The sequence below is a fragment of the Pieris rapae genome, chromosome 3 (genome assembly GCF_905147795.1).
Source record: "Pieris rapae chromosome 3, ilPieRapa1.1, whole genome shotgun sequence".
NCBI classification, from domain to species: domain Eukaryota; kingdom Metazoa; phylum Arthropoda; class Insecta; order Lepidoptera; family Pieridae; genus Pieris; species Pieris rapae.
In genome coordinates, this window is record NC_059511.1 from 4680553 (window position 1) to 4708440 (window position 27888).

Sequence of the window (27888 nt, forward strand, 5' to 3'; positions counted from 1 at the left end):
GAATTTTTGTACTGCGCATGCCCGCAACGCGTGAACTATCCATTAGCTTACTAGGTCTACATGACCTTGTTGCTGGCAAAAGAATGGTATTATCATTGAGTACTTAAATAAGACATTATTATCAACTGCATAATAATAGTAGTTGATATAAATGCAACATATACTACCTATGTAGTAGTCAGACAGTAGTTAAATGTATAAACTGACTTGCTGGCGGAGATTGTGAAATTGAGATGAGAAGTCATGCTTAGGCGGGCCGCGTTATCTGTGAATGACATGGCTTGTTTAACTTTAAACATGATAAATTAAAAATGATAAAATATTAAAAAAATATGACGGTAATCTAATAATACATACAATTTAGTATAAGAGGATAATATAAATAAAACATCGTAAAACTTTGAATTTTTCTTTAATAATTTAAAGCTGACAATCTGTTTTATTGAGCGACTTCAGAGCGCCTTAATCGTTTCTTCGTATATCACTACTCCCTAAAAAGTCAACTTGCTCGCAACGCAAACATGCCAGTCTTTGAACATTTTAGACTCCTAATTGGACTAAAATTACGTTACCGCAAAATTGACTTTTTGCGATAAGATCAAGACATTTTATACATTTCCATTTATTACTAAGACCTACTTTAATTTATCTTGGTTTAACCAAAGCCTCATGTAATAGATGTGAATTAATAAAAAAATAGTATCAAAGGACACATGATTGACCGAAATCTCAAAATTTAAACTGATAGAAATCTGTATGTAATGTAGAATATTATTATCAGTTTTAATTTCCACATAAAACGAGACCCTTAATTACTTGCGTCAAATCGCCTATACATTTACTAGTTATTTCTTTCTATTGACCTTAGGTTTGTATTGCATAAGATGAGCCGAAACGTTTGGACGGGTGATCGAATGGAAATAAAAATATAATTGACAGGCCCAGGTCTCAACTCGTCATCTTATTATAGACCAAAAGCTAAGCTTACATTAATACCACCTGAGTACACCATGCTCGAAGCGGTGCTAAACATAAATTTAGCTCTTGGTATATGCTCTGCATTGATATAATAAAAATGGATTATTCGCGTTTTGATGAATGCAAGTTTCGTAAGCAATATAAGGCAAATTAACGAGAAGTGATTGAATAAATATGAATTGCCCAATTGCTCAACGGCCATTGTCAGCGGTACTCGAATGTAAAAACAACTTTGTTCGTTTGTAGCATGCTATATCAAAAAGTACACTAATAAGAGTTACTTAAACATTTCATATTCCGGAGACTATCACTTTACCTAAAAGGCAATAAATACATTCTTTAGTCAAATTATTTGTCGACGGATTCCTCCAACATGGATTTTAGGTATTTTTACAAAATCATGTTCTGCCATCACACAATTTAATTTGTCAAACAACCCAAGTAGCAAGTTTTGCGATAATTGAAAATTGGAATATCTGCCAGAACCTTAATCCAACTGCATCCAATAAAAATATTTCACACGTTTTTATTGGATGCAGTCGAAAAACAAATTATTTTCAATTGTAAAACCATTACATAATTTCGTAACAATTTGTGAGTATGCGATGAAACTCGCTCAAAAACACAAGATTGTCAAAACTTTATCAACGAGCATTTCGTTTGACAGAAAAAAGTCCTATTCGACAAAAAAAAAGTTACCGGAAAGAAACTAATTGTACCAGCAATTATTCTCCATCTTTGAGTCGTTTTGAAATCACCGCATCAATACAATCTTCATCTCAGCAGCATCTGGCCAATTTTTAATTACCATTTTTCGATTAATAGCTGATAAGGTCTCATTTTGAAATATATAGTAATTTTGAGACCACTTAAATTCCAACCATCGCTATATTTATGCTTTGTAAAATTTATAATATAAGACACATGTTATTGCTGTTATTTCGCTTGTAAATGGTAACTGCAACTTTTCAAACTCTGGCTTGTAAATTCGGGCCACGACGAGTGATTTAAATTTTTAAAATTAAAAGATGAGAATATTCCGTAAACGGTATTCCGAATTCTTCACTTTCGGAATTGTCCAATTCCGTCAAAAATCAGTCATGCCGGTTCTACCCGCATAAATTTTAAAAAATAGAACAAAATGGAGGGTAGGAGAGTTACAAATCGCGTCATCGGACTCAGTTGCGCACCGGCGGCGCTGGTGAGTGGTGGTGTCGCTCAAGGTCTTCTAAGGAGAGGGCATTAGGTACGTGCACTGATGGAAGTTTGCCCTCGGACGCACGCGCAAGTAATTCCGGCGAAAACCACTTGGCTAGCTGATTGTCACCACCACCGCTGTTCACTTCTGCAAGAACAAAAAGGGTTATTTAGATTAAGGTCTTCACAATATTCATATATTAACAAAGAACGAGGAATGGAACAATTTTAGAACTAACAGAAGGCTATGTAAGTAACTGACCGTTCAACGACCTCTGGTGCGAATTCACTAGAAGCTGATGCAGCGTGGTACCGCCCGACATTCCTCGGCTCATGTTCATGTTAAACTGAAAACATACCAAACATTTAACGACCATTTAAAATAGAAACGACAAGAAAATCCAATCACACTCGGACTAGTAAAAAATCAAGGACTATGGAAAATTAGCACAAAAAATCAATTTCCGAGTTATTACATCGTTAATTTTATTGCTAATTTCTAACTTATACACAGTGTTAAAAATATATAGACGATAAGTCTTTTAGTTAAGAACTAATTTAATAATACGTATAATAATTAGCCTCGCTATTATCATTAATATAATGCATATTTTACACTAAAAGTCTATCCCTTTATAAAAATTGTCAAAAACTAACCGTATTATTAACCGGTTGTCTCGATTGTTGGTGAGGGAATTGACGTACACCAGACATTTGCTGAAATACAAGATTTGAAAATTGTTAGAATTCTAATGCATTAGTAGTATTACTATTTAAAATTTATTTAAAAAAATAAACGAAAGATCTCTGAAATAAAATATTAACATACGTTTATTTTGGAACATAAGATCATCAAGGTATCACTTATTCCACGTAATGAAATGTGAACCTATAGGCATTCATACTCATCGGAAAAGAAGACAGAGAGTGTAGGCCGAGAGAAAAGAGTCTAGTACGGGGAAATTGCAGCCTGCGTTTGTTCCGAGTATTAACATTACTAAGCAAAGTTGGTTTTGTGCCAAGATTCAATGTAATAAGTGGTAGGATGGGCTTATTCTTTTTTGATAATGTAAATGAGGAAATACCTGTTTTCTATACTTATAAAAAAATACATAAAAAAATAACGAAAGTTACCTGTTGGCTCATGTAGTGATATTCACTGGGTGAAGGAGCGTAGCCCATGGGCGCTCCACCGCTTTGGTTTCCCTGAAAATAAATGACTTTAGTATAAAATGAATTAACAGTGCAATTTTAAAAAAAAATTACATCTGTTTTCTCTTTATTTTTGTAATGTTTTAAATTGTAGATTATAATATGCACAATAAATTGTAAATCCATACAGATATTGTAGAATTGGTAGTTATGTTCTGGTAGCCCATAAATATATTCAAGAAATCATAATATACTTTATAATCAAATAACAATTAGGGAAATTATTGTTTAAAGAACATCTGCACCTTAACAATGGGCCTGCCTTGGGGTAGCTTATGGGGTTGGCTCCACTGCTTAGGGCTTGGGGCGTCCGACTCCTTCTCTGCTGTCATCTTGCGTAACACCTGAATATACAAATGTAAGTAAAGAAACAAAGTTACACAAGGGCATTTTATCGTTAGCATTTGCAAACTAGAGTCTCCTGCCCGTTTGCCCCCCGTTCTATAATAAAAAAACATTGTAGGCCACTGTCCACAGATTAGACAAAAGTGGTTAGAGGACGAAACTGACAGTTGAAAGTTGCATTTATTTTAAGTAACAGGTGAGGTTCCAATTATTTTAAGCCAGACGTAAAAATACCAGTGGCGCTACTCTTTTGGGCGTCAAATTTTGAATCTCTTTTGTGAGGTTCCAGCCTTCTCTGCCATACATACACACACACCGTCAACATTATGGGTCACGATGTTTTCCTTCATCGTACGAGCGAGTGATAAAGGCGTACATAAAGTCAATTCAGATGTACTGTTATATAACATTATTTGGTAAATGGACTACCTCTTAGTAGTTGTTCGTAAGATTGATAAAGAAAGATACTTTCCATATTAGAATAGGTATTATAAAATAGCAAAGTATACTACTAAGTGTATAATGGGCGTTTAATGATTCAACGAACATTAATCTTACGGTAATCTTATAGTATTGCAGCTATCTTTTTCACACTGAACGCTTTTGTTTATATATAATTGCTTTGTACCCGTAACTTACCGAGGTGGGTGTGAACGAGATGGGTGTGGGATGCTTGATCTGCTGCTGCTGCATCTCACGTCGATGGCGTTCCTCCAGCTTCTTCTTGAGAATCGCGCCCTGCATCAGCGACTGCGAGTGGATCATCTCCCGTGGGGACGGTATACGACCTTTGATTTAATATTTTGTGTCAATTGAAATATTAAAGAGTGTTCATTTTTGTTTGTCTTCTTAAAACCAATGCATATTTTAATTAGAAAAATATTCTAACTTTATATCAGCAGCATTGCTTTACGCCCAAACTCAATAACCCATCTTGATCCACCATCTGAGATAGATGGTGCCTATAACCAATCGACGTATTGTAATCGCCATCTGTCGATAAAAGCTATCCATGATAGGTCGGATCGGTGTATGTGGATAGACCTTTGTATGAAAATGACAGTTCAACTGTGCCAATATCCTTTCTTAAAATTTTAACTTACACCAGTTTATAAATACATAATTAAAAAGCTATTTGATATGTTTAAAACATAGACATGTATATTTTAATATTATTTGAACGGTTTTATTTACTTTATTTGGTCTATATTGATTATCAAATATGAGTGTAAAGAGCGAAGATATTGCATTCGATCCATCGTCCGTCCAACAATGGATTGTCTTCGAAGGGTTTGGTTATTGGAATGCAGATAGGAGATCGATCGACTGTCTGATCTCAGATTGTGGATTAATTATTGGGTTCGGAAGTAAAACAAACATGTCTAATTCATGGAAAATCTTTCTTAAAATTACAAATACTGGACTCTTTAACAACTATGGCTAAAACAGCCAAATGAACAATATGGCAACGAAAATGAGTATTTTCTATCCCTCGAAAATATCAATTTTTGTATTCAAAAATCAAGTACTATTTCACTATTCTTTAAATCCAATGTATGGATTTATTCAATACATATGTCGCAGCCAACTAGCTGAATTAGCCCTTCAATTAACAGCCGAGCTTTTTAACTAAACGGCGCCGTTTAGCTAGCGGCATGGAAAAAATTCAGCAGTAGCGTTGGCTAATGCTTAAGCTATTATTAATGGCATAAATTAAAAAAATATTGATTCATATGTCAGAAAAATATTTCTTCAAATTGCTTGAGTCAAATTCACATTATTCTAGGCTGCCATTGTACTTGTTGTTTTTCATGAAATGAAAACACTATCAAAGCTGTAGTTTGCCGACGCCATATAAACAATTATGTTTTGTTTCGAGTTTGAGAGTGGCCGAAAGTGGAACCGAATTTAAATTAACGGTCAACAGGCCAGGCAAGCAATGAAATGTCATCGATCGAAGTCATTTGCCTAGGTGTTTGATCAACTGGCTGAACATCTTTCAGGCAGCTAGTTAAACGGCACCGTTTAGTTAAACGACTAGGCTATTAATTATACGGCTAATTAAGCTTATTGGCTGCGACATATACATTATTATACTTGAGATAAACTAGCACGTGTAGACGTTTTAACATTATATACTACTGTGCATTATTTTATTGCGTAATTTCTTACATGTGGCATTATCTATATCTAAGTCTTCTAGCGGTCTACCTTGTTGGTGAGTTCCGAGCGGGTTTGGACTAGCCATCATCGGTGACATGCAAAAAGCTGCGTCCAGTGAGATACAACTGACATAATTTTACCTCTACAAGGAATTGTTCTAAAAATCTATATTAATAGCCACGCAATATGTAAAGCTGTAAGGGAAATGTTTGCATATGTGCCTGAAACATTTCATACATTTCATTAACATATTTTGTATATGGTAATACAACCAATGAGAGATATCAAACTGATCATTTCGTGGCCATAGTTAGATAAGGATAATTATTTCCTAAAAGAGGAAAAAAGTACCATATTTTTGTTTTGTTACGGGTTACTAAATCATATTTTTTAGTAATTTGTTTATTCTTAGAGATATTCTGTAGCCAAGGCACGCAAAGTATATAAAGATTCTTATTTAATTTTATTAAAATATGGTCAGCTACAATAAGTAGAACTGACCTGTCTGCGGCACTGGTGAGAGCCTCAGTGGCTGATGATGAGAGACTCCGAGATGAGGGTTCACATTTGGAAGAGGGGATCCGACCATTTGCTGCAATATTTTAATTTATTTAAAAATTATTAAAAGCTTTACATAATTCTACCGCCCAAACTCAGCTTCAGAAAGCTGTTTTTTTTTAAATCTGAAGTTATCATCAGAATCACAGAAACTAGATAGATATCTAGGATTTTCAGTGACCCATTAAAATTTCCTTAATAAACTTAATTATTTCTTTATCTATGCCAAATATTACACAAAAAAATAATATTGTTCCCATTTATAAAGAACCTAAGAAACGACTGCATTGAAAATTTCATTAAAATCAGTTTAATGAAATTTTTTTTATGATGAAATAAATCAAAACAAAAAGCTCACATAAGACATTCCGTTTATGTTAGTTGATAACTTGGTCCTACTTTAAAAGTTACCTGTCTCTGATGGTTCAACCGGAGTATGGTGAGCAAGACTTCCCGATGCCTGCTTTGCAGACCAGGGTTACCCAGCTGCTGCATCAGATGCTGAACTGTTATCTCACCGGCTTTTAGACCTGCAATGATTTAATTTTTGTTAATTATTTCAAAGATTTTGAGGGTAAAAAATCAGACAATTGTTTTTTTTTTTTGACGAAAGTTATAACTTCTAATATGCTAACCTAGATACGACAGAACAGCAAAGACAATTTAGTGAATAATAATAAAATTAAATATATAATGCATTAGATTCTAAACTAAAGTCTTGCTGTAAAAAGCCCTACCATGTATGATAGCTTGGGCTTCAGGCCGCTGTAGCAGTTCTCTATCAGCATTCGAAAGACCCACAGGCCCCATCTCGCTACTCGGCGCTTGTTGCTGCCGCTGAAATATGGAAAAATTATTAAGACTTACTAATAATACATAGCTTCAATCCGTTAAAAAAGCGTTTTCTTCATGTGCTGATCAACTGATACTTTGTAGATTCTTAAAACATGCAATATGCATATAATAACAATATGCATACAATGCATGTACAAAAGATGAAGATTTCCAATTAGTTCGGATATATACTTAATATAAAACAAATAATATTCAACAATTAAAATCATGCACACTAGATATGTGTTAACTAATCTATAATGAATTAACCCGTTCTAAATAAAATTAATTAAATATTTAGACAGATCCATCACAGTAAAACAAAGTATTAATTTCAAACCTGTACATGTAGGAGCTTGTATAGGAGCTCCGGTGGGATGTGCGGCTGCTGCTGCACCTTCTGCTGCTGCTGTTGTTGTTGCTGCTGCTGCTGCTGCTGTTGCTGCTGTTGCTTTTCCAAACTTTTGTTCAACATCTATAAACCAATTAGAACATTCAGTGTTAAACATTCTAGAGTATAATAGCAAAGCGTTTATAAGTACATCAGAAAACAAGTTGTACCTGCAAAAGGCTCATGGGCTGCGCGGGCGCGTTGTGGTGAGCATGATGCGCGGTTGGCGGCGCACGCGCACGATCCGCGGGTACCACGTGACCGCCCGATACTTGAGCTAGCTAAAAACACAAATATCACTTGTCTCATGTAACTAATAATCACAAGCGCTTAAAAATATTTTTAAATCTCGATGTCTAATCCACCTTAGGATTGGGGGTTTTTTTTTTTTTAAATTTCTAGTGTGCCTACCTCCCCGGCGACTTACGCCCCGGGGCCGAGGAAGCTAAGCTATCTTAATATTAATTGTAGTTCCATTTATTTATTTAAAGTATACAGTAAGTTTATAAATTAATTGTAGGTTTGGTGGTTGAGGGTCGGTCGTGCTATTTGATACAGTTCCTTCCCTCAACCACTCCACAGAGTCTGCGTCTTATATACTAATATAGAATAATTAGGATTGGGGTTTGATAATTCAAAGAAAATTGTTAAATTAAAATATAGATAAAGTGTGCAATTAAAGACACTTAGTTAGCTGAATTAATTAGCATAACTAAAATTTTATATAAAAATTAATTTTAATTACGTTTTACCGTAGCTTAAGCTATTAAGAAACACTCACGAGTCGTTTGAAGGCAGACAAGTCTCTTTCAGCTGGCGGCGGTTGCGCATGCGCAGGTGGCTGCGGTCGCAGACGAGCTTCGAGCTCTTCTAAGCTGTGAATCTTACCGCTTACGTTCGGATTCAACTCTGAAACACACAATGATTGGTAGCGTTTTTAATAAAGATAGGTTGATAGATATCTTATATTATATTTCTTTTAAAGAAAAACACTTTTTTACGGATTATAGTTATGTATTATTGTATTTAAACTTATAATTATTTGGACATAATTTTAAATTTAAACGCGTAAATTTAAAGCGTGGTCACCGTGACCACGCACGCTGTAAAGCACGCGAAACGTCGGTTTAAATTTAAAATTATGTCCAAATAATTATAAGTTTAAATACAATAATACATAACTATAATCCGTAAAAAAGTGTTTTTCTTTAAATGTGTAAAAGTTATGTTAATAAAAGACAATCTTATATTTCTTGCCCGTTCTTCTCAGAACAAGACCTCCTGGTAGTCTTGCGAACGGATGGCGTAGTTTTGCTCTTTCGCGAATTTTGTAAACGTTTTTGACATTCATAAGCATGCCTTAAGTCGCATCTAAACTGAATAAATAAATTTTGATTTGATTTGATTTGAGATATCAGGGTTATTTTTAAACTGATAAAATTTTAAAAGACATATTTTAAATAAGGCAACAAAATGCTTACCTGATCGTTCATCCGGATATGGGTTCGCCCTCAGCAGGTCCAACAAAGATGGCGTGCTGGTAGGTGGATTAAACGGCTGCTCCATGAAGCCGCCCATGGGCAAGTTATTCATAGCGGTCACACCATTAAGCATACCGCCGCCCATGGGCATTCCGCTCATATTCATCGTACTAGTAGGTGGTTCTATTTTGGTTGAATTATCGAGATCTGAAGAAAATTCATTTACATGATTCCCATTGTACATACTAGAAATGAAACCAACAAATCTAGATATTTACTTAAAACCTTGCGGCGATGGATTTAACTATGCTTAAAGTACGTTAACACATTTTATTCTTAAATAATAAAGATTTATTGTACAGACTCTAATTACAAAAAAAAAACATTTGTGCAATTCACACATGGTAGAAGTGAAACCTTCAAAAACAAATATAAATTAATCATTTTCCACTATCTAAATGTGTGTGTTCTTTAAAAACAGTATATTTTAATTATACATTTTAATTTATAAGTTTAATATAAATCTTTAATTTGACAAAAACTAAAACAACGAAAGTTTGAAATTCGATCAAAAAAAAAGCGGCAGTAAATAGAGGCTGTATAATGCCTCCTATCTCATTTTCTCCCACGTTAAATCATATGATGAATTGATGTTTCTGTCTGTCTTTACCGCTGCATCCGGTTTGAAATCACGACGATTCGAAAGAAGTTTATCTATCTCATTTTCTCCCACGTTAAATCATATGAATTAATGTTTCTGTCTCTTTTTACTGTCGCTTTTTCGTTGCATCCGGTTTGAAATCACAACGATTCTAAAGAAGTTTCACTTCAAAAATTAAACTTAGTAGTTTCTAGCTTAAGCGAATGTAATACAAATTGCAATAAATAATTTCATTTTATCCCAAAGTAACTAGAAAAACATTATAAATAAGGTTTAAACTAAGTTAATTACATTAACACAAATAATATAAGTAAGTAAATTATCATACCATCAACCATATTATGCATAAGTCTTTCATAGTGCTTCGAATCATTCGTGGGACTCTCTCTCCGGAACCACCGACTGAATCTGCTCTCTTCAGTATCTCCTGTGCCATTCTACCATCAAATATACAAGTTATTGCAACTGAAATATCTTTTTAAAAGGGTAATGTATATATTACTGATAAATTACCCTTTTAAAAAGATATTTATGTATTTATACTATTGGACATTATCTTCGGATTGCAGTCCAGGTTAAAAACCAAACTTCAATGCAATTATGTATGTCGCAGGAAAGTAGTTAAATCAGAGAGATAATTGAACCTCTAGACAATTAATTAAAGATCTCATTTTAAATCATAAATCTTCTCTTCTCTGCTGTTATACATATACATTGAACACCGAGTATTAGATGTATATACACTTTATCGGATTATAATGTTATTATTTATTTTAAATTTACAATAAGTGTCCAGTCCTGCTAAATTTGAATTGATAAAACGCATATAATGTATTTCTAAAAGCCACTTACAGTAAGCACGTCGGGTATTTGGTCGAATTGGAGGAATTCGTCCAAATTAAAATCGGGTTGATCATTATTGACAGCCGGTTCCTCGGGTTTGGATTCCACACCTGAATCCTTATCCTGTACAACGAAAAGTGAAGATAATTCAATTATATCGAAATAAAATTAGAAGAAATCAATTATATGTAACGGGGAAACAAATGTTAAAGTTTCGTTTTATTTTTGAAGTTTTTTACAGCATTTTTCTTAAAATAAAAAATAAAACTAGAAAAACACTTTAATTCATTTCATCCAAGTTTCATAATAAATCCGACCCCAGTTCACTTAGTAATTATAATTTATAGTCAACTGGTCCACAAGTCTGTTATACGAGTCATCCACCCCCATAGACTCACCAGATCAAAATTTTGGCTATATTTTGTTATTATATTATGTACTTTATTAACTTTAAATTCTTAAGGCGTTTAATGGGTTAGAAATGACAATAATTGCCTTATTGAGACAATAATAATTATTACTTACACTAGTTGTATTCGCAGTCTCAGTCTGATTTGGGGAAGACGTTTCCTTTCTCCACTTCTCCGCAGGCGACTGAGACCCATTGTTGTTATTCCATTTCTGTAAGAATTGTTTCATTAATATATGTATTTATGTCTTGTGATGTGAAAAAAAAGCATTCATTACTTCTGTCTGAGTCAACTCAGGAACTATCGGCTCGAGCTAAGCGTGCTTTAAAACCAGCTAAAAATAATAGTTGATAAGGTTTTTTCTAATATAAAAGTTTTTCATTTGGTTAGTTGATTAAGTACTAGGTTATGTAAATTTTGCAATATTTTCTATATTTTAGTGTAGTGGTTTAAAATGTATCATGTGTTTTGTAGGGGAAAGATGTAGCATCTATCGCCTACCTGCTTTTAGTAATGCTAATAAATTAGTCTGTTTTCCCAGCCCGCCTATTATTGACGTGTCACTTTAGAAAAGGTATTATAAGGTTTAAAACATTGTTTTGTACAAACCATTGTCGATAAGTATTCTTTTGTACTTAGTTTAGGCTTAGTTATATTATCTGTGATTTCTAGCTTCTATAAGCTACAACTGTTTTGGATTAAAAAAAAAGTTGTAATCTTTTAAATCCGCGCCCCATACATATATCTGTTACATCATTCGAGCAAATACCTTCTGTGTCTGACACACGGCGTCAACTTTTTATATCTAAGGTATGGCGGTTTCCCACGATGTTTTTTTTCATAGGACGAGCAGTAAAATGCGCACATGAGCAGAAAGTTCGTTGATGCCCAGCCAGGGTTTGAACCTACGAGTTCAGGCATGTCGCACGATAAAGCTATAGTGCTTAGTGCAATGTTCGGTATGTAAATTGAACAAATTTTGTGTTATGGGATAAAGATTGCTCATCACCTAAATACTTTTGAAAAATCAATCTCACCTCATTTTCCTTTTCCTTGCCATTAGTCTTCTTAACAGGTTCGTCGAAGCCCCGCAACTCAATCGTCTCCAACTGAGACGTCGGTCCTCCGCTAAACCTATCAAAAGAAATGGATACAATGTAAACGCCATTGACAAAATTCAGTTATCTGTCATAATTCATTTGAACCAAGGTCCGTAGGACTATTAAAAAAAGAAGATGACGTTAGTCTGTTGATAGCAATCGCTATTCAATATAGCAGTTTTTTCATAAAACTTACCATTCGGGCTCATCTTCTTTGTCATACCGTCTACCGTATCGTCCACCTGATCTGCGATTGTCCTCCCTGACAAAAAGAAACAGGAATTATTAGAATTAATTAATATTATAAGTCTGCCTATATTTTAATCTCCGCAATATGTACAGGATCTTATTATGAAAACCCTACTCTGTAACTCTCAATAATCAAATCAAAAATGTTATCAAAATTAACATTTATGGGATTTTTACAATAATTGGAGACAAGATGTCGCTGATTTGTAAAGTAATGTATAGATGAGATGGCCCATTTTATAAAGATCTCAGTCATTTAATGACATAAATTAAAACGAAGTAATCAAAACAATATTAACATGATCTACATAATTTTGAGATAAACAAAATTTACTAATGCTTAACGCTATCTATGCTTATTTTCTTCATTTCGCTGTTTTCATTCAAAAAAATGTAAAATCGCAGCTTTTAATTCCATTAATTAGTATCATGTTTAAACTCCTTATTGTGGCTGGCGTGTATTTACTTTGATTAGTGCGAGTGCAAGTGATTAGTAATTGACATTGATTAGTGCAGGTGTGTAGTGCAAGTAGTGCCCAATTATTGTTTAGTGGTTAAATAAATTCAGTAGTCATATAGTTTGGCAGGCATGCTGCGAGTAAGGGGAAAGGGACGGCGCAGGCGACGTCACTATTCGCAGTTCACTTGCAAAAAAAAAAGAACACGCTTCTAATCACTTTACTACTACGCACGCGTCTTAGCCTGATGATCATTTATTTATTTAAACGATTGTTAACTATCCAAAGCATTTACAATACATAATAAATTTAAAAAATTAATATAATAAATCAAAAAAATCATGAGCAAAAAAATACAATTTCATGTCAAATTGAATTACCTGTCTCGGTGCTTGTCGTTGTTAAATCTGTCGTCTCTCTCCCGTTTCATGTCAGAAGAGAAAGAATCTCTTCCGAATGAACGTCGCTCAAACCTGCAAATAAAAGATGTTTTCAAGCCTTCAATGATGTATTGTATGCGACTACGATGACGGTAACTGGACATCATCTCAATTTTATTTCTATATAATTGAAACAAGTCAATAATATTATTTATCCATAATAGTGGTAATACGGATCATGCAGGTAAATTCTTAGTTTTAGCGGGCAAACTATGTATGCACTATTTAATTTTAGCATTTTTATTTAAAAGTTAATTCTTGCCATATGTATATATGAAATCATATTTTATACATACTTTGAAATGCTACCGCGGTTAATCTCGTTTATGTCTAATTAACTTAAGTATATATATAAAAAAACTATCTACGAAAGTTTAGTTGAAGATAAGCTTTAAAAATGGTGCATTGTCAGGCTTTGAATGAATTGGAAATCAATAAGAAGAAAAATCCACTTAGTCATTTAATATTTGGTATGGTTGTCTGGAAGAAATCGCTCTAAAGCGATAAGGCCGCCAGTTGCTTTTAATTAATTTATGTTTAATATATTTTTATTACCTTTTATGAATGGAACGAAGTGTTAATAAATAAATAAATATTTTCTACCCACCTATCACCATTGGTTCGTCGGTCATCACGGCGGTCGTCGCGGTCACGATCACGGTCACGGTCACGCTCACGATCACGGTCGCGTTCGCGCTCACGCTCGCGCATCGCGCCGGGTGGACGATAGATCTCCGCTGTTGGCCGATATTCGTTCTCGTCCCAACCACTTGTTGGCACGTCGCGGACCATTATCCTACCCGACCCGATTCGGCGACCAGCTAAATAGGATTATGATGCCGATTTTAAGAACTTATTTAAAACAATGGTTAAATGTAGGTGCAATTTTATAGTTTTTGGTGGGAAATTTTGAACGTCTATTAAGTATTATAAATCGGATATAACTCTTAATTCAAATTAATGTAGGCAAACCTATACAACATCGTATTATAACTTAAAATACGTGTCACCTGGAATTGCCAATTCATATAGGCCTTTATGTTAAATTGTTGTAAATGGCTTTTATTGAGCAAAAGTCATTGTCTTAAAGACCATGTAGGTTGCGATCGAGAAATAATAAAACATTACGAAACACAAAACAATAGTAAACTTTACTTTTTATAAGATATTAGCAATTATGTGGTTTTAATCTGATAGTACTAGCAGCCACAAAAACACGTGATAGTAAACGGGCATTTGTCCCGATATTTCATGAAATGGTAAATTTTACAATCTCGCCACAACACATGTTATCCACCAATACTGTTTGTGTTATCTCGTGTATGTCAATGTGCTGTGACAACTCACCTTGCTCTGTCTTCTGCACAGTTTGGGGGGCAGTGGCAGACAAGGGCGACTCCGGGCGTGTTCTAGCCAGCTGGGGGGGCGGTTGAGCGGCTGGTGCACCCGGTGCTCCACAACCAGAAGTGAACAAACGCCGTTGGGGAGACAACACTATCCCCCCACCGCTCTCACTCTCTTTACGCACGCGCTCACGCGGATCGGCCGAACGCCGTTCGCGATCCCGCTCACGAAAGATACCCTAAGTAAGGAATAAAGTTTAAGCATAGACGTACAAAAAGACGTCACTAATAAACTAAGTTTTTCTTGTAGAGTGATACGCTCATAATATGGATAGGCTTATAGACATGCTCATGTATATATGGGGGGTAAAAATTTACCTTATGATTTTCATTGGGTGCGTCGCCCTTCGCCCCTTTCTCTTCCTCATGGGGTGACTCTGATCGTCTCTTTAATACTCTGAAAAATTTGTGTTGTGAATATTTTATAATTGCTAAAAGTGGACATAAGACTCCCTTCAATAAGCTCGCTTCAGCGGAGTTGATGTAACAAATATTGCATTGCATGCAATAAGCATTTGTTTTTTATTTCACTTACAGCGCCATAACTTCATTCCCGGCGAACGCGTTTTCAAGACCCTGCTTTACGAGCGGCGAGTTGCGTATACGCATCAGCTCGTCGCGCGTGTACGTCAGCGTCTTTCGTACCGGGCCCATTGCCAACACTGCCGGGTCGCCATTGCCTCCAGAGACTGAATTTTCGTCATGACCTGTGAATATGGTACATATATGATATAAATACTTTGGGCGTCGCATCAAAAGACGTAGCCTCAAATCATCAAAAACATCAAGGACACTTGAAGGTCATATGCCTTAAAATGTTTATTATTTAACTGATTTTGTAGTTGAGGGCATTTTTTTTTACTTGAACATTTTTTTTATTAGTGGTGGTTAATAGTAAAGTATGAAGGTACTGAAGATATGATTCTATAAAATAGTTTTTATATAAAAGAATAAGTATGTTAAAAATCCAGCTTAATAATACCTCACTAAATTTATAGGCAAGGGAATTATCTATAAACTATTGTCTGTATGATCAAAGTCAGTGTCAATAATTGTATTCTATAATAAATAATACGAAGACAAAAAGTGCGTATAATATTGGAAAATTTTCAGTGACGCCATTTTGCATAGTCGCGCCACAAGAAACCTAAACGTGTCAAAAACTAAAACTTACACCACGACACACGTTTAATTCTCTTAGAAGGCGGGCCGGCGTGAATTTTCGGCGGCAATTGAGAAGGCACCTTCCTTAATGCACTTTGATAACGTAGTAGAAAAGCATGAACAGCGCACTTTACTGGTGATTTAGTAGTATTTTTACTTGTTATTTGGTTAGCCATCTTAGGCTTGGCCTTAGATGAACGACTACGCTTCCTACGGCTACGGTTCTCTTTCTTTCTACGAGCTCTACCCTTCTTAGCCGTTTTGCAAATAGCGTTCTTTATCTCCATCATCAAATTACTTAAAAATTAAAACTTAACACTATAATTACGTAAACCCTAACAATGTACACTAACACTAAACTACAAATAACTTTGTTTGCAAAACGCTGCTATATGCGCAAAAGCACGAATAGGTTCTAATCCTGTTATAAAAATTCTAAGCGATTTAACAAAACGCAAAAACTTCTAAGGTAGAATATCCGTACACGCACAAAGACAACGTCTTATAGACTGAAAATTGTAATGGCACCGGCCAAAGCTTATTTTAACATACCCTCATGTTTAATAAAATTTATTAAAATGATGATAACTTTAAACTACCGTCATGACGGCGTTAATTATGAAATTCCAAACCAAGATTTAAATAAAAGAGACTTTATTTCAATCTTGGTTATTGTTATTTTCAGACAAATACTAAATTTAATATGTCATATTATCATAATTCTAATTTTGAACCTAATTTGCCAAAGCAAATTGTGATTAAATAAATGCTTGCAGCAGTTTTTAAAACATATTTAAATATATTTTTACTTTTTTAGTGATCATATGTATGTTTGTGCAGTGCAAATAAAGCTTGTGCAAATACATTGTTATGTTGTACTGGGGGAGAGTACCCTTGACCTTCACTCGCTTGCACCCTACAATCACGGCAGGAGAATTAATCCCTTTAGTTTGTATCAAGAACCTACATCAACCATTCCATAGCCTATAAAATAGACAATAAGCTACACTTTTGTATTTAATGACATTCTATAGTTAGTATAAGGGGTAAATTTAGGTCAACTGTAAATTGAAGCTGTTACAAAGAGAACCACGATAATGTCAAATACATCTACAAAGTAACCGTTTTTTATATTATAATATTAAACTATATAACTTTGTCATTGTCAATTTTACAGAAGAATATCTTTTCATCCAGTATAAATAATCTTCTGTTTTATTATGCACTTTATCCCACTAACTACAGGAGAAAAGGACTTATGAAAATAATATTTGTTGAAAATGTTATACTGTTGTTGTAACTGATTAAAAAACACAAAAAAATATTTATTGATTGTACTGATCTTTTAAATACATTATCATCATTAGCTTGGTTTTAAAAATTACAAGGCTTTAATCATCTTATGAGGTAACTCAACTGTATAGTACACACATAATATAATAAGGTTTCAGACTCTGTAATATTTGTAAGTAAAACATCCATTGTATTATCATGGGTATCATGGGTTTGCAAAATAAATATATTTTAGAATACTTTTACATACTTGTTTATCTTAAAATATGATTAGTTTTAAATAATTTTATAAATATGATTAATAAAAAATTTGGGCCATATCCAAAACTCCTGGTATGTTTATTGAAGTATTCAGTCAAGAGGTTAAATTTATGAGTCTTCAATATTCAATGCTTTAATGATATGTAATGGATGAGTACAAACACCACATACTAAATTACATTATTTACCCAAAACACTTTCTGAACTAATAAAACAAAGTACTTACTGCCTCTGTTATCAAAAACTAACTTTATAGACTAAATCATGTCAAAGAATTTACACTGGTCTAAAGAGAACCAGCAAAATAACTTGGGCATCAGCAACTTGCATTATTTTACCAACCACTTACATAAAGTAATTATTAAGACTACTTAATTTTCATAAATAAGAATCAACAGAACAATATAAAAATTAATAAAAACAATATAATGGACAATAAGGAACAATATAATGAACAATAAGGATTGTTTAAATAACTTTCCCCATAAACAGTTTTCCATTCCAAGCTCTGGAAGGGATGATGTATTTTTAACATTAAAAAAATTATATCAATGGCAGGTTAAGTAAATATTCCTACCAAATAACACTACTAGAGAAAACATAAATGAATAATGGAATAATTAATATAGTCAGATATTTATTTCAGAAATTGGCAAGGTTAGTTGACCTGAATATTTGTCAAAAATTTAAGCTAGTATTGGTAAAAACTAATTGGACAGTTAAGAATATTCTAGGACGCCTAAATTAGAAAGTGTTGACAACATTGTACTTCTAAATTATGAGAGGTACAAACATTTAAAATAAGAGACAATTATTTACCTGACTGGTTAATTTCATCGTTTTGGTTGTCGTCCGTTGGTTTCTCCTTAAGTGTAGACAATAAACTCACTGCTGACATAGCTCGCAATCTCGCACAAAAAACTCAGTCTTCGTTCAATATATTAACTCTACTAAAATTCTAAAATATTTATACAATATTTACAAAAGTATAGAGAAAAATTATTCTATCACCTAAGTATTGTTTATATCACAGACTTTTCGTTTTTCACAATACAATACGGAAAACGTCCACGAACAAAATATTATGTACAGAACTTCAAGTATAATAAACTTATTTACACATTAAAAACTAACGATTATCATCTAAATATAACAAATACACTTTAGCGGTCACAATCTGATCATATTTTATCTAAAAGAATTTATCAGGTTTCAATGCAAAATAAATCGTCCGCCATATGCTTTTTGAGACCATATAAACCGGAAATTTTATGATATTGAATCTACCAGAAACTTCACATCGATTAACCGTACAACATAAATTGTACGGGTTATATTCAGTTGCCAGTTGTCAAGAAGTATTTTTTTCGGTTCGTTAGCAGCCTGAATTTTTAAAACTATCAATAAATTCCACAAATTTCACTCAGTATGGTATTTTTCCGATACAGTTTTTGTTTGTGAGATGTTTGGTAATAACTTTATGTTGTCACATGATAATTAGTATACTCTGTAGACTATTTAATATCTTAAATATATTTAATAACCACAGGGGGTCTGGTAAAGATAGCTTAACAGTGGTGTATGTAGTTATGTACAGTAGAAAGTCGAAACTCGAAAACTAAATGACAGCTAGTGTCGACAGTTGGTAGCATAGGCCCTAAATAGCATAGCATAGGAGTTGGGATTCGGGATACAATAAGCGCCGCCATGACAGTGCTACGAAAAGACACATTTTAATACATAAAAATTTAACAGTATCAAGATCATTTAATCTAATTTCTCTAGTATTGGCCACAACACATTTCTTTTCTCTATGTCTATTTGTATTTGGTCTTGACATTATCAAAGTAGCAATAAAAAGATATATCGATAAGGGCGATATTATCCTGGAACTAAACTTACTTACTGATTAAAAAGTCCAAATACCAAAGTTCAAAACAGTAATTTAAAAAGATTCTAAGCGTGGTAATTATAATCTATGCTTTAGACTCAGGTCTGTGCCCTTTGTCTTAGGGTCCGTGAGTCTGTGACTTGCAAGAGTTAGATGAAAATGAGGTAGATACTAGACTTTAGAGGTGTCACTCGTTACTGCTATGTTATTTATATCGTAATAAAATAAAATACTTATTTCCTTAGTATTAAAGATTTTTCCTAATTAATTTGCATATTCTTTTGAATTGAGTATATTTTATTAAAATGTCTTTTAAATGGACTGGTAGTGAAACTGGTATTCTTCGAAGAAGTGATTTCAAGGAGAAGAAAGAAGAGCTATTCGTGTTCGGTTATTCGTGCAAATTGTTTCGAGACGATGAAAAAGCCCAGCACATTGATCAAGGAAAACATCTCATACCATGGATGGGGGATGAATCTTTGAAAATCGACAGGTTCGATACGTTTTTTTCTATAAGACTGCTAATTGTGCACTAAAGAGTTATAAATTATTAATTATCAGAACAATATTAAATTTTTCCGAAGACCATAAGTATTTCGCAGAAAACATTAGAAGTGATGGTGTTGACATCAAGACGAGGCTACTTGGTCGGTGTCGGCTTCGCAATAGTTATGGTGACTTCACCTTGTGGTATGTATACACTGAAAAGGTTCATTGCGTATGTATTCTGCACAAAATTACAAAGTCAAGTGTGTTCTCTCATGTAATATCATGATAGTATTAAGGAAAGATTGTATTTGTAAGTACCAAAAATAACAGAGTAGACTGTATTTTTTAATTATCCTAGTGACTGATATGCTTCAAGCTTTATTGATGTTTTGACTGTTCATGTGTTATTTAATATCTCTGTTATTTATTCAAACAACAATGACATTGAAGCTGCCTTTAATCTTAATTGAGGTAATAAGTTTATAGTGATGACTATTAAGTAATTAAGTTTTAAAAAAATGCATAAATAACCCTTGCAATTCGTGATGATGACACATGGTGTAGTCTGAGAGAATTTACATTGACAGGTATGATGCACGAGGAGCTCTACATGACCTGACTCCCCTTGAGGCCCCACCTGGGGGATATGACTGGAGAGTTGAACTCACCAGGACAGAGCTTGATGTGGAACAGCTTTGTGATGAAGAACGCTATAGGGCTCTGCATACTGATGAAGATGAAGAAGAAATGTACAAAGGTAGTTAATTATTAATTATGAATCAAAAAAATATATTTTTGTAACAATATTTGTAAAATTTTATTTTATTATTTTTTAAAAGAGGAAGAATTAAAACGCCTACATGCAGCTGGTTATGGACAAGTGGGCTTCAACTATGAGAATCAGCAGAAACAAAATACAGAACCTGAAACAGTGGAAATTGAAGAACCATTTATTCCACCTGCAGAATTAAAAAAATTACTACCACTAGACATTGTTTTGGTGAGAATAACCACATATTAATAGTATAGTATATTTTATGCCAATTGGTTTTGATACCAGCCATATGATGGAGGAAAGTAAAGTAATATGGTAGAATTATAAGATTATTTCCAAATATTTTGTAAAAACTAATTTATTAAAAATCAGTTTTCACAATTAAGTAATTTGTATAGTTTTTTGGTTCCCTATTCTCCATTGGGTTACTTAATATATATTATGGATCTTAATAGTAATTAAACTTGATATTTACTTATTACAATCTTACTTATTAGCATAGCATAAGGAAGTTCAGTACAAATGGTGCACATATTACGTGCTTTCACTTATTATTTTTAATTTATACTTTAAGATATGTATTTCATATTCTGTATTGTGCATTACCCACTAATACAAAATGGTGGCCAACTACAGTGTTATTTCTAAATACATATTATTAAATTACAATTTTATGTAAATGTAACTTTACTGAAGTTGTATATAATTTTAGCCAGAAACACAGAAACAGAATGCAATAATAGAGAAGACAGCAAATTTTATAGCAATGCAAGGTGTTCAAATGGAAATATTGATAAAGGCTAAACAAGGGGACAATCCACAGTTTAAGTTTCTTAATAAAGATTCTTCATTACATTCATATTACACAACACTTATTAGTTTATGTAAAAGTGGAAAGTGGCCTGAAAAGAAGCAAGAAGCTATTGAAGGTATTTCTTGAAATATTCATTATAAAAATGTTATTTGTATTTACTTATTTCAAAATTCATCATAATTCCAAAGCCATAGGTAATTTGTTTGGTTTAGTTATAATAAACCATATTTTAATCATAAATTTCTAATGTAATATATAAATGTTTCTCAAATTATAATTTCTAATATAATTATTTGTCATATTTTAGAAAAACAAATGGAAATGCATGATGAGTATTTGCACCCCAGTCTGGCATCAACAATAATTGAATTGGTGAGTGGAAAATAAAGCTAATAAACATTTCAGTCAATTTAAGAGCCAAATATTGAAATGTATAGAATATTGATGAAGATAAAGAAAGTAACATTGCCATCCTTACAGTACAAATTAAAAGGCACAAGTTATTACTTCTACATAAACACCTCTAAAGTAAAATTTGACTCTAATATACTATGATAGAGTTTAACTTCTTAAATCACAAAAGTATCCCAAATATTTGCAAGCTTTACATTGGCGGGTTTTAGATGTGTAATTTAACTATTATTATTATACACTAGTTATAATAAAGTAAAAGTGCTTTTGAAGTCATGTTTGCTATTTCAGGCACCATCCATACCAAGCATTCAATACAAGCCGTCAGCAGATTGTGATTACACTATGCTTATATCAAAAATGAGAGGTGAGACCACCTTAGATGAACAATATGGCCCAGAATTATCCCCTGGAGAAGTTGCTCCACCAGGAACAGAGCCGCTCCTGCCTCGGGGCAATGCTGAAATCTCGAGAGCTCCTGTTATGTACAATCAAAATAATCAAGGTATGTATATATACCTCTGTATTTAAAATGATAAAGTTTTTACTGCTCTAGGAGTCATGTAGTCCTGAGTTGCCAGACTTGGTTCAGTTTTCATATAAGTTGGTTTAAGTTTTTCTAGAATAGCATGCACGGCTACATTGATCTATGAACAAAGCTTTAAATTAGACCTTGTTTAACATTATTGTGCTTGTAGAAACAGTATTTTTTGTAACAAGATCTTTTTTTTCATTATATATATAATTCTTTACAGCGGCGCTCGCCTATCAACAATACGCAGCATACTATCACCAATACATGGCGCAAGTACAGGCGCAAGTTCAATCTCAAGAAGTGGTAGCGGCACCGATTGTCCCAGCCAAGTCCACTGGCCTCAGTCTCATGAGACATTACAATTCGGACAGCGATAGTGACGAATCAGGTCTTTAATTTTTTAAAGGATTACTTACCACTTCCACTCAGGAATTCATGGTTAATAGTTTTTATTTGGCCCAATGATTATTATTGTTGGGTTGTTAATATAACATTTATTTATATATTTATACTAATTCAGTTTATAAGTAAATTAGCTTTGTTATTAGGAGGAGTTAATTCTGTTGATATAGCTCAACAAGTGCACAGCACATGATAAAAACATATAAAACAATATAAAAATTTGGCTAATTGTTTTCTGTTAAATTTTAAATAATAAAGAAGATTCTATGCTAAAATATGTTTATTTTTTTAAACTAAATAAAGTACTATTTCTATGTAGATTTCGATGACTCATCGTCTAGTGACAGCAAAGACAAGCAGCCAATAGTGAAGCCGCCGGATGACGTCATCGTCGTCATTGATAAAATGGCGGCCTATGTGGCCCGAAATGGCGATGAGTTTGCTAACATCGTGCGCGCTAAGAATGATCCGCGGTTTACGTTCCTGGATCCTGGACATGTCTTTCATCCATTTTATTTTAAACTTATGCAAGAGAAGAGGGGGGTTATTAATGGGAAACCAAAGAAGAAGCATAAAGGTTATTTCTTTTAAGACATCATTAATATAAATTTACTGCTTGAAAACTGAATCAGTATTATTGTACTAGTTTTTAATTACAGTTCTTCACAACATCAACAATTTGAGAAAAAGATAGCAGTACTGTACTTAAAATAATATAATTAGACTAATTTGGTAGAGTTTAATTAGGCTAGAACGTTCAGATACAAAATGTTTTAAGAGAGACATATAGTTTATCTTAGTGTGGTCTTCCTCGGAAAGCTAAGAATATTCAAATCTTCATCTTTAATGTCAGTAAAAATTGATAAATCGGTCCCACTTAATTTTTTAAAATTAATCATGCATGAACAAGAAAAAGTATCATAGGAAACATTTCATTTTTTGTATCCAATATGGTGAAATTAAAATTAGAATATTTATTACAGCACCTGTGTCCTTCTCGATAAAGAAACACAAAGAACCAGACCCGATTCTTCCTAAACCGGCTCTTCCTTACGAGTCAAGTTCTGAAGATGAAGAGAAAACAGATTCACAAAATATTGCCGAAGAAAACAAAGAAACTAACATTCCACAAATAACAACACCAAATATGCCACCTGTAATTGTTTACAAAATGGAAAGTGTTCAAGCAAACAGTCTTCCTCAAGTAAGGGCTATTGAACAATTACCAATTAAACGAGTGGAGCCACAACTTTCAACGCAGCCAACTGAAATAAAACCACAACCAGTTGAAATATTCCCAGAAACATTACCGCAACCAATTGTTGTAGAGACAATCAAAGAAAAAACGCCTGAAAAAACTGATCAGGAAGTTAAAGACGATGCAGGAGAAGCAAGAAAACGGGATAAAAAGAAGAGATTAAAATCTGACAGCAGAGATTATCGGAAGGACGAGAGGAGAAGAGAAAAAGATTATAGACGTGATGATAGCGACAGACACGAAGAAGATAGAAGAGACCGGGAAGCTAGAGAAAAAGAGAGGAGGGACAGAGATACTGAAAGAAGAGATCGTGATACTGAGGTGAGATACAGAGAAGAAAAGGAAATGAAAAGAGACAGTGAAAGGCATAGAAAGAGACGGAAACGTAGTAATGAGAAAGTGGACTCGGAGATTATAACTTTGGAAGACAATTCTGATGATATGATTGATTTGACTGGTGATTTGTCTGATGGCAAAGGTGAGTAATAAAAAATATATGCAAATAATTTTTATCTACATTACTTGCTTCTTTCTCTTTACTTTGCTCATAATATAAACATATTTTATGTTGTTTGTATATATAAACTGCTGAATATTTTTTTTTCTTATGTATAAATTATATCTTTATATAAATAAACTTTTTGTGCATGTGTTTGTAATTAAACTCCTTGTAAAGCACTACATTGATGTTGATGATCTTTTCTGTGTGAGTTTGTGTGGATCGATTATTATTAGTCATGATTTTTTATGTTTCAAAATTTTGTATTTAATGTACAGGATAATGTCTGGGTCCGTACATATATATGTTATGTATACTTACTATAAGAAGCAGTAAAATATAAAAAAGAACAATGCTATGTTAATTAGTTAAAGATTTTAAAAAACCTGTATCCTTAAACAATCTTCAGATTTTCTGATTATTAAACATTATACCAGAATCTATAGAATTCAGAAATAGAACAAAATTTATAAAGAAAAGAAAATAAACAGAAAACATTTTTTTAACATGTATTTTTAAATATTTCTAGGTGAAATGGAGGCAGAGGGGGATAAAACCAAACAACTGGAAAGAAGACGTCGCGCGGCGGAATTTCTTAAGAAAGTTGGAGTTGATCCGGCTGCTGCTGCCCTTCCCACTACTTCGCTGGCTAGTGCTATGGTATGTACATATTGCTTTGGGGTTGTATGTATGTATGTATGTATGTATGTGGGGGACTCCTTTTCCGCAATTAGACTCTTATTTGGTCTGTTGTGCTTTGGGGTTTAACCTTTTGCCTATAGTTTAGCATTTTTAATTTTTTTACTTCTACATACACTATATAGGTTTTACAGCTTAAACTAAATAAAAAAATCACTTACACAGGTTGACACATTGGAATCAATAAGAAAAAAGAAGGCAGAGGAAGCAGAGAAACGGCGTAGAAGAGAAAAGAGAAGAAGGCGAGAGAAATATGGTTAGCTCGATTTAATGCATTTTAATAAATGAATCTTTAATAATATATTAATTTGATTTATGATACGTGTAGAACCTATGTTTTCATTGATGTTTTTTTTAGGATTTTTTAAAATTTACATTAATTATAAAATGTGATAAAAAAAGTTGACAAAAATAACTATTATTTTATTTTCTTTCAGATAACGATGAAGAGGATCGCCATAGGAGGAAAAGAAAAAAGAGCAGGTATATATACTTGATAAGGGGTCTTATTTTTAACATCACCTGGATTATAGTAGTGAGCGAATTGAATGAAAATTGTTAAGTCCGATATTTAGAGTTTAGAGTTCCGATATTTACTCACATGTACACTACTTGGAGGTATATATATAAATTACCACCCAGAAACATATATCGATTCTTAAACGAATGTAGAAATTTTATAAAATATTTCCAAAGTTCAGTGGCAAATTCAAATGCAAAATTGTGCATGTTTGTTGAATGAATATAAAGAAATTTGTAAGAGACGACTTAGACGAGCATAGAGAAAACGATATGATATGAAAATATCTGATGTTTTTGTTGGATATGGAAAGTAATATGAGTGGACTGATACCGTTATTTTCACCATAACTCATCCTTACCGCTAATTTGGTAGAAAAAAAAATCAATTTTAAAATGAATATATCTTTAATGTTATTAATTGTGCGCACACAATGGAAATATGTAATACAAATAATTTTCTCCATAAATAATCTCGAAACCTGTATAGCCCTAATCTTTTAATAGCGATCCCAATCTCAATATTAAGTTAAGTACCGCGATCGATGGTCTACATCGAAATTGCATAGAAAAACGTCGCTTATGTAATGGGAGGCAAACGGGCAGGACCTGGCAACAGAGCACTTGTATTCGCTATTGAAAGCTACAGGCATCTTTGGATTTTTTAAATAAGTATATTGACTTACATAATTAATGTTAATATCGTTTCAGCAAATCAACGGATGAGGACGAGTCAGATTATGATGGGTGCGTACGTTTTATTTTGCTATAAATAAAAATCAATAACATTTGTTAACTTATTTAGTATTCTCAACATGAAATTTAATTGTCTATATGTAGTATTCCCTTTTTTCATATAACAGGGGGCAAACGGGCAGGAGGCTCACCTGATGTTAAGTGATATCGCCACCCATGGACATTCTAGATGCTAAAGGGCTCGCCAGTGCGTTGCCGGCCTTTTAAGAATAAGTCATAACGACTATCTCGATTCTACAGTAACCTTACTACAAGTCTTCGTATGAGTCTGTAAAAACAAACCCCGCACGCACACTGACACCCACTTACATACTCATACACTCACACATTCTTAAGGTCTTCACGATTTTTTGTTACATTAGATTCAACTTTAAGGCTACTTTTTCTTAATTGTATTTTTTATATATCACTTATGGTCTAAGATCTGGCTGCAGGATTAGAGCAGATTAAATACACCTGGCCGCACTTCTTGGCAGTGCGGCCAGCCTTTCTAATGCATCGATTATTAAAGCAATTTTAAGTGTAGGTATACTGCAGGCATTCTATTCCAACGATTATTTAAAACTACGATTCGTAGTTTCTAAGATATGTTAACTTTGCTATACACGTTTCTTTTTAACTTATTATGAAACCTACATCAGTATATTATTTCCTTTCAGTACCAAGAAACGCCGGCGCAAAAAAGAGAAGAAGCATTCTTCAAAGGGTAAGAGAAAGATAAAAGAAAGACGACTCGAGTCCGATTTGGAAGAAGACCAACCGATCAATATAGATCTTACCAACACATTGAAGGAGCTAAGAAACACATCTCCTACGAAAGAGTTGGAGTTAAGTGTTGATGCGAAAGAGTCAGAAGATAAACTGTTCAAAAAGAAAAGAGACAGAGAGTATAGTGAGGGAGAGTGGTCAAGTGACAGTGAAGATGACTCTGAATCTGATGTTAGTGAATAGATTAAGATTTATACATACTGAAATAATTTTAATTATAGAAATTTATTATTTTTTATGCAACTTGAAGTATGAACTGATGAATAATAATTCAAATGTGTTTTTATATAAATTGAACATGTTCTATCAAAAGAAAATACGATATTTATAACAGTTTCAAGGGTTTGTTTATCAGAGTCGTAAATTATATTTTATTTTGTACTCTAATTTATCTTATTTGATTTACTTAATAATAAATTACAACATTAAAGAATAAAGATTATATTCTATTTCTAGATTTTTATTATCTGTAATAATTTTTATCCATATAAGTAATGGAATACTGTATGTGTTGTGTGTACAAATTGTACGAAGTTTTATGAAATTGTGTTTTTAAATAAGAAGAACATTAATAAACTATTTGAACATATAAAGAAGTTCCTAGTTTCTTACACACACAAATATTTTAATG

At 33.2% G+C, this 27888-nt stretch overlaps 2 protein-coding genes across 6 annotated transcripts; one reads left to right on the plus strand and one right to left on the minus strand.

Annotated features, from left to right (window-relative positions):
- Positions 1-395: 395 nt before the first annotated feature.
- Positions 396-18818, minus strand: LOC110997045 (eukaryotic translation initiation factor 4E transporter). 3 transcript variants are annotated; one of them, XM_045634484.1, is made up of 25 exons: positions 18261-18818; positions 15259-15430; positions 15042-15120; positions 14668-14902; positions 13928-14141; positions 13261-13353; positions 12370-12435; positions 12111-12207; positions 11189-11284; positions 10673-10786; positions 10149-10257; positions 9160-9366; positions 8460-8587; positions 7849-7959; positions 7628-7762; positions 7191-7290; positions 6865-6983; positions 6397-6487; positions 5944-6000; positions 4372-4520; positions 3633-3731; positions 3310-3381; positions 2833-2892; positions 2438-2522; positions 396-2323 (listed from the first exon to the last, which is right to left on the minus strand). In XM_045634484.1, exons 1-25 carry the CDS (start codon positions 18337-18339, stop codon positions 2157-2159), a joined length of 2934 nt encoding a protein of 977 aa, XP_045490440.1. In that variant the 5' UTR covers positions 18340-18818; the 3' UTR covers positions 396-2156. The 3 variants fall into 3 exon arrangements, with proteins under 3 accessions (XP_045490440.1, XP_045490439.1, XP_022120683.2); XM_045634483.1 differs by lacking the exon at positions 18261-18818 and adding an exon at positions 15898-16395; XM_022264991.2 differs by lacking the exons at positions 5944-6000; positions 18261-18818 and adding an exon at positions 15898-16394.
- A 668-nt stretch (positions 18819-19486) lies between these two features.
- On the plus strand, positions 19487-27662 carry LOC110997103 (protein suppressor of white apricot). Of its 3 annotated transcripts, XM_045634421.1 has the most exons (15): positions 19694-19825; positions 19935-20022; positions 20409-20578; positions 20661-20821; positions 21309-21525; positions 21718-21782; positions 22113-22326; positions 22577-22744; positions 23078-23335; positions 23742-24494; positions 25045-25175; positions 25380-25470; positions 25652-25697; positions 26445-26480; positions 27149-27660. In XM_045634421.1, exons 3-15 carry the CDS (start codon positions 20569-20571, stop codon positions 27438-27440), a joined length of 2442 nt encoding a protein of 813 aa, XP_045490377.1. In that variant the 5' UTR covers positions 19694-19825; positions 19935-20022; positions 20409-20568; the 3' UTR covers positions 27441-27660. The 3 variants fall into 3 exon arrangements, with proteins under 3 accessions (XP_045490374.1, XP_045490376.1, XP_045490377.1); XM_045634418.1 differs by lacking the exon at positions 19935-20022 and having other exon boundaries at positions 19487-19825; positions 27149-27662; XM_045634420.1 differs by having other exon boundaries at positions 19690-20022.
- The last annotated feature ends 226 nt before the right edge of the window (positions 27663-27888 follow it).

Excerpts from the sequence above, each read along its gene's own strand:
- LOC110997045 (XM_045634483.1), bottom strand. The coding sequence starts at position 16,177 with ATGATGGAGATAAAGAACGCTATTTGCAAAACGGCTAAGAAGGGTAGA. Across the intron at positions 15,431-15,897 it reads AATTAAACGTGTGTCGTGGT|GTCATGACGAAAATTCAGTC; the intron begins GTAAGTTTTAGT and ends CCATATTCACAG. Across the intron at positions 15,121-15,258 it reads GGGAATGAAGTTATGGCGCT|AGTATTAAAGAGACGATCAG; the intron begins GTAAGTGAAATA and ends CAAATTTTTCAG.
- LOC110997103 (XM_045634418.1), top strand. The coding sequence starts at position 19,638 with ATGTCTTTTAAATGGACTGGTAGTGAAACTGGTATTCTTCGAAGAAGT. Across the intron at positions 20,822-21,308 it reads TACCACTAGACATTGTTTTG|CCAGAAACACAGAAACAGAA; the intron begins GTGAGAATAACC and ends ATATAATTTTAG. Across the intron at positions 21,783-22,112 it reads CATCAACAATAATTGAATTG|GCACCATCCATACCAAGCAT; the intron begins GTGAGTGGAAAA and ends TTGCTATTTCAG.